Genomic DNA, 12,655 nt, shown 5'->3' with positions numbered 1-12,655 from the left:
GAGTGCTTGCTAAGGTGTTGCTAGGCAGTGGCTAAGGTGTTGCTATGTGGTTGCTAAGGTGTTTGCTAGGCGGTTGCTAAGGCGCTGTTAGGTGGTTGCTAAGGTGTTGCTAGGTGGTTGCTAAGGTGTTGCTAGGTGGTTGCTAGGCAGTTGCTAAGGCGTTGCCAGGTGGTTGCCAGGGTGTTGCTAGGTGGTTGCTAAGACATTGCTAGGTGGTTGCTAGGAGGTTGTTAAGGGGTTGTTAGGTGGTTGCCAGGCGGTTGCTAAGGTGTTGCTAGGCAGTTGCTAAGGTGTTCTGAGTGGTTGCTAGGCAGTTGCTAAGGTGTTGCTAGGTGGTTACTATGGTATTCTAGGTCATTGCTATGGTGTTGCTAGGTGGTTGCAAGGGTTGTCTGAGTGGTTGCTAAGTCATTACCATGTCGTTGCTAAGGTGTTGCTAGGCGGTTGTTAAGGTGTTGCCAGGGGGTTGCTAAAGTATTCTGAGTGGTTGCTAGGCAGTTACTAACATAAACTAGCATGATTCTAGCATGAATTAGCATGTTACTAGAATGTTTCTAGCATGAATTAGCATGTTACTAGCATGATTCTAGCATGAATTAGCATGTTACTAGCATGATTCTAGCATGAATTAGCATGTTACTAGCATGTTTCTAGCATGAATTAGCATGTTACTAGCATGTTTCTAGCATGAATTAGCATGTTACTAGCATGAATTAGCATGTTACTAGCATGATTCTAGCATGAATTAGCATGTTACTAGCATGATTCTAGCATGAATTAGCATGTTACTAGGATGATTCTAGCATGAATTAGCATGTTACTAGGATGATTCTAGCATGAATTAAGCTGGGTCAGTTGGCATTTCTGTGTGGAGTTTGCATGTTCTCCCCTTGTTGGCGTGGGTTTCCTCCGGGTGCTCCGCTTTCCCCCACAGTCCAAACACCTGCGCTATAGGGGAATTGATTAACTATATTGGCTGTAGTGTATGAGTGTCTGTGTGAATGAGTGTGAATGGGCTTTCCCAGTGCTTGGTTACAGCTGGAAGGTCATCCGCTGTGTTAAACATATGCTGGACAACTTGGCAGTTCATTCCGCTGTGGTGACCCCTGATTAATAAAGGGACTAAGCCGCAGGAAAATGAATGAATGAATGAATGACTCCTACAACTACTAACTGAATGTCAATGTAAATCTGTCTTTCTCACTTCTATAAGTAATGAACAACAGAAATGATCAATAATTTGAGCAGGAAAATCAAGTCCAACTCTCTGCATCTCTCATATTTCGTGGCTCTGCGGTCTACAAAGCAGACCTCACAGTCTTCAGGCCTTCACGCGCCAGCGAGAGGGGAAAAATCTGATCATATGAAACACAAGGGAGGGAGAAACGCAGAAAAGCCCCTGGCAGATCTGTGGAGGAAGTGAACGCAGAAAACCACAGACGAGCGAACAGCCAAGAACACAGAGAAAAGACTCAAGTCGAAGCTCCAGGACTGATTTAATTAGCTGTGTGCTCTACATGTCCAACGAACTTCAGAAAAACACCAGTTTCCCATAGGAAGAATCCACCTGTGGGCAGCGAGCAGAGAAAGAGCAGCTACAAGGTTCAATTCTGGCACCTCTCCTGTTCAACCTTTATAAGCTCCCTCTGAGCCAAGTAATGAGAGAGAACCAAATCTCCTACCACAGCTATGCTGATGACACTCAGATCTACTTAGCCTTACTGCCTAATGACTACAGCCCCATTGACAACCTCTGCCAGTGCATTGATGAAATCAACTGTTGGATGTGCCAAAACTTTCTTCAGTTAAACTGAAGTGATTGCGTTTGGGAACAGAGATGAGGTTCTCAAGGTGAATGCGTACCTCAGCTCTATAGGTCAAATAAACAAAAAATAAGGTCAAGAATCTTGGTGTAAAGCTCTCCTCTGCTTTCCCATCACACTGTCTCCACTTAAGTACACTGATAATGTAATTGTGAAGAGCAGTCTTAAAGTTTGGATTCAGTTTTTACGTAACTTCGGTTTTCAAGCTGCCCCTCTAACCTCCCCGATATATTTAAACCCATTGTTTTCTCCTTCTACTTTGGATGGTGTATATGCCTCTTGGAAGAATAAAGGGATCCTCTCAGTAGCTGATCTTTATATCGAAGGTGCATTTGCCTCATTTGACCAACTGAAAGCATTGTATAACATCCCCAGAAATCAATTTTTTAGATATTTACAAGTACATGAGTAAGCAGTAAAGGCTTAATTTCTAAACTAATCAGTATTTTTGCCAATTTACAGTCTTTTCCAGTTGACAGTCTCCGCACCAGCTGGTCTGCGGACCTTAATATTGAAATAGACCAAGATACATGGGAAGCAGCTCTGGACAGGGTTCATTCCTCATCTATATGCGCACCACCTTATTCAGTGTAAAGTGGTTTACCGAGTACACTGGTCAAAATGTATCGACCAAACTATTGATCCGGAGTGTGACAGGTGTCATTCGGGTTTAGGCACTTTAACCCATATGTTTTGGAAATGCCTAGCTCTTTCCTCATTTTGGGGCTCAGTATTTAAGTCTCTCTCAGCCATTACTTCTATAGCTATAGCACCATCACCCATTATTGGCCTGTTTGGTGTGATGCCTGATAATTATGCATTACCCACTTACCTTTTAAACTTTGTGGCCTTTCTTACTTTGCTTGCTAGGCGTGTAATTTTATTAAACTGGAAGAGCCGTCAGCCACCCTCACATGTACGATGTCTGAAAGATGTTTTGTATTTTGTAAAACTAAAGAAGAGTAGATACTCCCTTCAAAGACCTAACAGAACATTTGTCAAAATTTGGAGCGCCCTTTTTTTTCTTATATTAAAACTCTCCAGCTGATCACCCCAGCCCTTGATAATAATAATAATAATACATCAGTTTGTAATCTTTCATCATTCGAAATGTAATATTGAGATTATTGTTTAAATGTAGAGATCTGCCTTGCATTATTTGTGTAATTTGGTTTTATTTTATTATTATTTTCATTTATTTATTGTTTTTAAATATTTTTGTCTATTATTATTTCTGTAAGGGTTGTTTGATATGTTTGTAAAGCGGAAAAATGTTAAATAAATCAGAAACAAAAAAATTCAATCTTGGTGTGACTCTGGAGTCAGATCTGAGTTTTAATAGTCATGTGAAAGCAGTTAGTAAATCAGCATACTATCATCTCAAAAACATTACGGGAATCAGATGCTTTGTTTCCAGTGAAGACTTCAGCAGCAGGATGGATTACTGTAATCAAATCACTATATATATATATATACACACACACACACACACACACGTATATATATATATATATAGTGATTCCAGTGATTTGATTACAGTAATCCATCCTGCTGCTGAAGTCCTCACTGGAAACAAAGCATCTGATTCCCGTAATGTTTTTGAGATGATAGTATGCTGATTTACTAACTGCTTTCACATGACTATTAAAACTCAGATCTGACTCCAGAGTCACACCAAGATTTAATTTTTTTGGTTTCTGATTTATTTTACATTTTTATATATATATATATATACACACACACATATACAGTTGAAGCCAGAATTATTAGCACCCCTTTACATTTATTTTTCAGAGCAAGGAAATTTTCACAGTATGTCTGATAATATTTTTTCTTCTGGAGAAAGTCTTATTTGTTTTATTTCGGCTAGAATAAAATCAGATTAAATTTTTTATGAACAATTTTAAGGTTAATATTATTAGCCTCATTAAGCTATATATTTTATCAATAGTCTACAGAACAAACCAGCGTTATACAATAACTTACTTAACTACCCTAACCTGCTTAGTTAACCTAATTAATCTAGTTAAGCCTTTAAATGTCACTTTAAGCTGTATAGAAGTTTCTTGATGAATATCTAGTCTAATATTATTTACTGTCATCATGACAAAGAGAAAAAAAATCAGTTATTAGAGATGAGTTTTTAAAACTATTATGTTTAGAAATGTGTTGAAAAAAATCTTCGCTCCATTAAACAGAAATTGGGGGAAAAAATAAACGTGGGGGCTAATAATTCAGGTGGGCTAATGATTCTGACTTCAACTGTTTATAGCTTTGTTATTAATCATTATTTTTTTATTTCTTTTGGTTAAAAATGGTTATTAGTTTTCAGCCTGCATTCAAGTGGTGATAAAACATGAACACGTGAAGATTTCTTTATTTTGATATAGAATTTTCTCAGATTTCATAACAGAAAAAAATAAAAACTAGTGGGGAAAGAGTCAATCATTGTCCAGCAGTACTCTTAATTTAAAAAATCTACATTAAATCACTTTTTATTAATCTAAACTGAATCTCGAATGTAACCGTTATTAGATTAGCACCTATTTAATTGTCATTTTTACTTTTAAATATGTATTTTGCACTTTAAATGTGTAATTAAGCTGCATGTATTCCATTACTCCTCAACCCACATCAATACTCCAGCTGCAGACCCTGAAGGATGAGTGTGTTCTGCCTGAAAACAATGATCCAGTGAGGTTTGATTACTTTTGAGTGCATGGAAAAACTGAGGTGGTAAATGAAATGACATGGCTATTTCTTTTTCGGCTGTGCAGAAAATTCCAGCTCTGATTGCCGGGGTTGGAAAAGCGCTGACACGAGGGACTTCGCCAGCTGTTCATTAGCGAGCGCCGCCGCTAATTAGCGAGGTGATGAGGTAATGCCGCTGTAACTCCATTATCACAACTTCTGTTTGGAGAGAAAACGCAACAGGAGCGAAAGAGCACACCTGAAACGCAAACACACGAGACCAGACACCCAGCCAGAATAAATATGCTGCGGTAATGAAGAAAACTCTTATATAGCCTGCAGTTTCTGCTACTGCAGGTCTAATGACTTTATTCTCCTCAATAAAAGCAGAGCGACTGCACAAATGAATGATTTAATCGACTCTATAGACCAGCTGTGCATCTGTGAGTTCAGCTCTCTTTTGCTTTCATAGTTGAGTCAATATTACTTAAAGCCAAACTTAAGACATCTATTCATATATATAAGTGACCATCCCACATATAGTTTGGGTCACAAAGTAAATTTTTTGTATATATTACACATTAGTTTGTTTATTTCTATGTGTATATACACTGTATTTCAATTACTCAAATACACTTATAGTGAGTTTGCACTCAACAGTTTAGCTGTATTTTTTGAATTCTGAGTGGCAGTTGAGAGAGTTGAGTTACCATGACGACTGCAGCGCATCCTCAGACAACAAAGAGGACCTTGAAGCAGCAACTAACTCTTGTCTCTCTCACTCATTACTAAGGTTAGTTAAATAAACTAAATGTCACATAAATCTAATTACACATGCTTTAATGTATAAATAAACAGTTTTAACTGATTATTTGATTAATAATTTTAAGATGCCTATGTCATACAGACGTTTATTCACATATTCAGAGTGTTTTGTGTATATCACTGACTGTAAATACTTAACTTGTCTTCCTGACACAGTAATGTTAATTCAGCCAGTTAGTGGCAAAGATTCTAGCATTTTTGCACAAATAGTTAAGGTTTCATGTTGCTATTTGTTTGTTTGTTTGTTTATTTATCGTGATGTGAGTTGATTTAAGTATCTATACAGTGTGTACTATTTTATCCAACATGTTTATGAATCATTTTGTGATTCAAAGTGTTTTACTGACTCTAACATACAAATGTGTATATGTAATAAAAGATAACAAAGAAGACCTTGAAGCAGCAACTAACTCTTGTCTCTCTCACTTATTACTAAGACTACTGCTAACAGTCTTCCCGACTGCCAGGGATATATATATATCCCTTACTAGTACTGGGTTGGACCCACTTTTGCCTTCAGAACTGCCTTAATCCTTCGTGGCATAGATTTAACAAGGTACTGGAAATATTCCTCAGAGATTTTGCTCCATATTGACATGATAGCATCACACAGTTGCTGCAGATTTGTCGGCTGCACATCTATGATGCCAATCTCCTGTTAAACCAAATCCCAATAGTGCTCTTTTGGATTGAGATCTGGTAACTGTGGAGGCCATTTGAGTACAGTGAACATGTTCACGAAACCAGTGTTATCCTGCTGGAAGTAGCCATCAGAAGATGGAGACACTGTGGTCATAAAGGGATGGACATGGTCAGCAACAATACTCAGGTAGGCTGTGGCGCTGACACGATGCTCAATTGGTACTAATGGACCCAAAGTATGTCAAGAAAATATCCCCACACCATTACACCAACCAGAACCATTATTACAAGGCAGGATGGATCCATGCTTTCATGTTGTTGACAGCAAATTCTGACCCTACCATACGAATGTAATCTTTCTATCAGCTGGAACCAGTCTAGCCATTCTCCGCTGACCTCTGACATCAACAAGGCATTTGCGCCAAAGTCCCGTTAAGGCAATGGGGACACGTCAAATTCTCCAAAACTGCCTGCCAAGATTACGATTACATTAAATATCATGAATAACCAATAAAATTAAACAACAACTGTCTATTTAGTTTCATTTCTAAATGTTGGTATCACACAAAATCTGCAAAAAACCCACGTCTAGTCCAAGCCCCTCCCCTGGAGAATTGTCATTCTATAGTGATCACTGATTGGCTCATATACTAGAAGGCGTGGCTTCATTCGCCATATTGACTGTTACACTTTTCCCCATTCAAAAGTATACGAGTGACACGTCTTGTGTGTTCTATAGTCTTTGTTTGCGCCAACAGAACTGCTGCTCACTGGATATTTTCTCTTTGTCGGACCACTCTCTGTGAACCCTAGAGATAGTTGTGCGTGAAAATCCCAGTAGATCAGCAGTTTCTGAAATACTCAGACCAGCCCGTCTGGCACCAACAATATGCAATAATATAATGTATACATACATCCAAACAAGACAATATATTGTTCTCGTCTAGAAAATGCTTCTTGACTTAAGAATTTTGAGTTATTTGGACTAAAAATCAGACAAAAACTCAATGCTTACTGGCTTCCAACATCCTTCAAAATATCTACTGTGTTCAACAGAAAGAAGAAAGTCAAACTGTTTTAGGGTGAACTGTCCCTTTAAGAAGACAGTGACTCAATATAATAAAAGAACAGACACTTCAGTCTTTCTGATTAGCACTGCTGCAGTCCAGAGTAAGTGTGAATCTGACCTCAGGAGGAATGGGGTCCAGACCGGCGCAGTTCTCATTGCATTTGTCATAGACGAGACGAAGCTTTCGGAAGAGGACCGAGAGGGTCCGCAAATGCTCCTGCAGCTTCCCCAGCCGATCCTGATGAGTGTTAGGATGATACGTCACTCCGTTCGGCAGCTGAGAACATAAAGGGTCAGCTAGATTACTTATGAGTGGGATGTGTGTGTGTGTGTGTGTGTGTGTATATATATATATATATATATATATATATATATATATATAATCTCAGCAAGATCTGATTTATTGACTTTATATTTGACCTACGAGCAGTTGCAGCCATTGGAATCTTTTAGGCTCTAGACTTCTGCTCTCATTGATTTCTAGATGTTAAAAACAGCTTGTTAAGCTTCTTGATGTTGCAAACTGATCTTTTCTTATTATATTATTCTCTTTTTTTATGTATAGTCATGAGACACTTGTTTGTAGAGCAAGTAGTTTGACCATTTTCTGCCATTTATTATTCCAGTTTAGTTAGTAGGAGCAATGACTAGGAAATTCTAAAACAAGCCCAAAAACAATTGCGCTTCCACATGGCAGTCAATAAGGTCAACACGGTAGCTTAGCATGCTGCAATTAAAGAAAAAAACATGCGCTGCAATGTGTTTGTAAACAATTATAAAAAATGCCAGCAAATTAAGAAAAGATCCTCATTGGAATGACAGCATACACGCGTTACAAATCCTCACAATGCAAACACATTTAAAAAAACACACTGCATTTTCTCACAACACATGCGTATAGCACAGAACACAACAGAAATGTTTCGAGGAGAACCAAAAACGTGACGGACCTGGCTGGGATTTGCTTATTGTGCTGTGACTATTGCTCAGTGAAGGTGTAGGTGATCTTTTAGTTTATTTTTAGATATTTTAGTTTATTTTAACATCCTGATTACAGGATTAGCTTGTCTTTTGTATTTAATTATCCTAAAACCCTAACTCAAATAGCCGGGTCTGTCATGTTTTAGGGTCCTCTTGAAATTTCCGTTGTGTTCCACGCTGTTTGCATGTGTTGTGAGAAAATGCTGAATTATTAGTCCCCTGTATATTTTTTAATCAAAATTTTTTAAGATTTCTTTTATCTTTGCCATGATGACAGCACATAATATTAGACTATATATTTTTCAAGATACTAGTATTCAGCTTAAAGTGACATTTAAAGGCTTACCTAGGTTACTTAAGTTAAAGTAAGGGTAATTAGGCAAGTCATTGTATAAAAGTGGTTTGTTCTGTACTAGACAATCCAAAACAAATATTGCTTAAAGGGGCTAATAATATTGACCTTAAAATGCTTTGAAAACATTTAAAACTGCTTTTATTCCAGCCGAAATAAAACAAATAAGACTTTCTACAGAAGAAAAAATATTATAGGAAATACTGTGAAAAATTCCTGAATCTGTTCAACATGACAACATCATTTGGGAAATATATATTTTTTAAAACTTTAATTTTACCTATAATAACTAATCAAATACAACCAATAATTTCAGTCTTATTTTTCATTTACTATAATAACCTTGTTTCCCATTCATGGGTTGCAGCTGGAAGGGCATAAGCTGTGTAAAACATTTGCTGGAATAGTTGGCGGTTCATTCCACTGTGGTGACCCCTGATGAATAAAGGGGCTAAGCCGAAGGAAAATGAATGAATGAACCTTGCTGACCTGCATGTTTCTGAGCAGCTGAAAGATCTCCATGGTCCGCAAGACGATGTCCTGCACCGTCTCCTGGCCGATCCGACACAGAGACGCAGTGTTTACATCCCGTGCGGCCTGAGTCTGAGTCTGCTGCTGCTGGCCAGAGAACTGCGCCAGCGGAGGAGTCGTCATCGAGAAACACACCAGAGATCCACGTCTATTCACTGGCACTCATGTCTGTTACAATACAGATTCAATTATAGAGAAAGAATTTACAGCTGAAGTCAGTATTATTAGCCTTTTTTCCTCAAATGTTTCCCAAATGATGTTTAACAGATTCAAGAATTTTTCACAGTATTTCCTATTATATTTTTTCTTCTGGTTAAGGTGAATATTATTAGCCCCCTTAAGCAATATTAGCTTTGGATTGTCTCCAGAACAAACCACTGTTATACAATAACTTGTTACCCTAACTATACCCTAATTAACCTAGTTAAGCCTTTAAATGAAATATATAAATAAAAAATATATATTTCCCAAATGATGTTGTCATGTTGAACAGATTCAGGAATTTTTCACAGTATTTCCTATAATATTTTTTCTTCTGTAGAAAGTCTTATTTGTTTTATTTCGGCTGGAATAAAAGCAGTTTTAAATGTTTTCAAAGCATTTTAAGGTCAATATTATTAGCCCCTTTAAGCAATATTTGTTTTGGATTGTCTAGTACAGAACAAACCACTTTTATACAATGACTTGCCTAATTACCCTTACTTTAACTTAAGTAACCTAGGTAAGCCTTTAAATGTCACTTTAAGCTGAATACTAGTATCCTGAAGAATATCTAGTCAAATATTATGTGATGTCATCATGGCAAAGATGAAAGAAATCAGTTATTAGAGATGAGTTATTAAAACTATCATGATTAGAAATGTGTTGGGAAAAAAATCAACCTTAAATAAAACAGAAATTTGGGAAAAATATACAGGAGGGCGAAAAAAATTTTGTCTTCAACTGTGTGTGTGTTTTTTTACATATTTATTGTCATTTGTACAGACTCTATTTAACTGGTAATAGTATCTTGTTTTGTAGTATGTCATTGTATTTTGTACCTGTCATTGTATTTTTGGATCTGGTTTTGGAGCTTTTCCTTCATCATAGCATACATGCTTCTGATGATGTGACAATTTAAGTGATTTGCATGAGAATTACAGAAAGAGATTAAAGATTTAAAGACAGATCACCCAAAAATGAAAATTCTGTCATCATTCCAGTTGTTCCAACTCTGTTTGAGTATCTTTCTTCTCTTGAAGGAAGATATACTGAAGAATGCTAGGAAAAACAGCAAATGACTTCAATCGAAGGTTTTGTTCCTACTATGAATGACAATGGCTCTTTTTTCCCCAACATTCTTCAGTATTTCATGTTTTGTGTAGGCCTGTCACGATAAGGACTTTTTGTTGTGCATTATATTGTCACAGAAATTGTTGAATAAGTGATATTATTGACATTTTAAAATCATTTTATGCCACTGATTACATAATAATTAATGCAAATAGCCATAACATTCTTAAGGTTATTTAGATTCTATACTTTGATGTTACAAAGGTAAATGTCTTATTATACACTTTATTAGGTACACCTGACTAGCACCAGGTTGGACCCCCTTTTGCCTTCAGAACTGCCTTAATCTTTCATGGCATAGATTCAACAAGCTACTGGAAATATTCCTCAGAGATTTTGCTCCATATTGACATGATAGCATCACACAGTTGCTGCAGATTTGTCGGCTGCACATCCATGATGCCGATCTCCCGTTACACCACATCCCAAAGGTGCTCTATTGGATTGAGCTCTGGTGACTGTGGAGGCCATTTGAGTACAGTGAACTCATTGTCATGATCATGAAACCAGTCTGAGATGATTCACGCTTTATGACATGGTGCGTTATCCTGCTGGAAGTAGCCATCAGAAGATGGAGACACTGTGGTCATAAAGGGATGGACATGGTCAGCAACAATACTCAGGTAGGCTGTGGCGCTGACACCATGCTCAATTGGTACTAATGGGCCCAAAGTGTGCCAAGAAAATATCCCCCACATAATTACACCAACACCACCAGCCTGAACCGTTGATACAAAGCAGGATGGATCCATGATTTCATGTTGTTGAAGCCAAATTCTGACCCGACCATCCGAATGTCGCAGCAAAAATCAAGACGCAAATGACGTTAACGTTATTTGTGAATTTGTAAATATTGCAACAGCAAAAATTATTGAGGTCATCTCCAAGTGTTGCACAAAAAAATCTATTTATTGATTACTGTGGCAGGCCTAGTTTTGTGTCCAAAAAACAAATAAAAAATAAATCACAAAAGTTTGGAACAACTTGAGTGTCTTTTTTTGCAATTAAAAAGGGTTATAGTTGACTCAAAAATCTCTATTTTGAGTTTTTTTACTCTAACACAAAAGAAATGTTTTGAGGAACAATTGTAAACAAAGTGTTGTTGATCAACATTATTATGGAAGTCTGTTGGAACAGTCAACTTTTTGTTATCCATCATTCTACAAAATATCTAATGCTTTTAGCAGAAAAAAATTTATAAACATTGCAAAGAAGTTTGGATAAACTTTAAGGGTGAGCAAATATAGATTTTGGGGTGAAATATCCCTTTAAAGTGATAAACACCTGTCAATTCTGAGATTTTAGGCTTTTTTTGACAATTCATAAAGTGCTTATTTGGGCTAATTTAAATAAAACTATTTAAATCATTTATATACTTTATCAATTTCTGTCTATAGGTTTCAATTAAATACCCAATTTTAAAGGCTGTGATTTTAATTTTCTGCACAGAGCGATAAATCTCCATTTCAGCATCACTTACAAACTTCACAGTTTTATTTATATCTGTGTCCTGAAGGTTTTACATTCATCCATAACATGCTTGATTATGTACAACATTGTATTGTAAATGTTGACTGTAATGTGTCAACATTTTAAAAAAGGATTAGAAACACGACTTCAACATCCAATATTTACATTTTGAGCAAGAAATGTATGCAAATAAGCAGATATTTAATGAATTATTTGGGAAAACGTTTGAGAAAGCCTGCAATACAAAACATGCTCTCAACTCTAATCAGCTGGGAAAGATTACTGATCAATCTACTTCATTTATTTTCTCATATTCACCTGCAGCGTTTTGCTTTAAATACTGAACCACACACTCATAATACTCATATAAATAAACAATTTTAAATATTATCTAATAAAGCCATAAATATAAAACAACAAGCCAAAAAAGCTCATGTAAACACAGTCATGGAAGAAGCCAATCATATGGAAGGTTTACATTGAGCTGACAACACTGAGGCTTTCTTATCTCAAATAAAGCGCTCAGTCATAATGTGTGTGGCATAAAAACAAAGCATGTTATTCGCCTGAACATATGAAACATTAAACGCGTTAAAATACCTTCTGCCGTTAGTTTTAGTGTTGTTGACAAGACGTCATTCCCTCCGCGCTGTGATCTCGTCACACTCCGCCATCGCGAGACTTCACGAGGGCTCATTTCACTAAGCACTAGAAATGCTTAAATCAAACTGTTTATATCAAACTAGTTGTTTTGATCAAATTAATTTTGCGTTTGAGTCCAACTTCAATATGAATAACAGCATCTTACATGCTTGCATGGCAGATATTCTCACTAAATAAGGTGGAAACGAGAATAGGCCTTTTAGCTGAATGAACAGCGCTATCTGCCGTTCACTCATATTGTGCACATATAAACATGATTTATATGATTTATTTATT

General features: G+C 36.7%; 1 protein-coding gene across 1 annotated transcript in view; it reads right to left on the bottom strand.

Annotated features, from left to right (window-relative positions):
* The window catches only part of med30 (mediator complex subunit 30), a 46,901-nt gene extending 34,473 nt beyond the window's left edge, over positions 1-12,428 (bottom strand). Inside the window, exons 1-3 of the mRNA XM_056479495.1 lie at positions 12,317-12,428; positions 8,873-9,082; positions 7,169-7,327 (exon numbers count right to left, since the gene is read on the bottom strand). Coding sequence (XP_056335470.1) covers positions 7,169-7,327; positions 8,873-9,037 — 324 coding nt within the window. The 5' untranslated portion in view covers positions 9,038-9,082; positions 12,317-12,428. The remainder of the gene's footprint in view (positions 1-7,168; positions 7,328-8,872; positions 9,083-12,316) is intronic.
* Positions 12,429-12,655: the final 227 nt, after the last annotated feature.

The sequence above is a fragment of the Danio aesculapii genome, chromosome 19 (assembly GCF_903798145.1).
Source record: "Danio aesculapii chromosome 19, fDanAes4.1, whole genome shotgun sequence".
NCBI classification, from domain to species: Eukaryota; Metazoa; Chordata; class Actinopteri; order Cypriniformes; family Danionidae; genus Danio; species Danio aesculapii.
The sequence above is the reverse complement of the archived record's forward strand: the minus strand, read 5'-3'. Positions and strand labels throughout refer to the sequence as shown.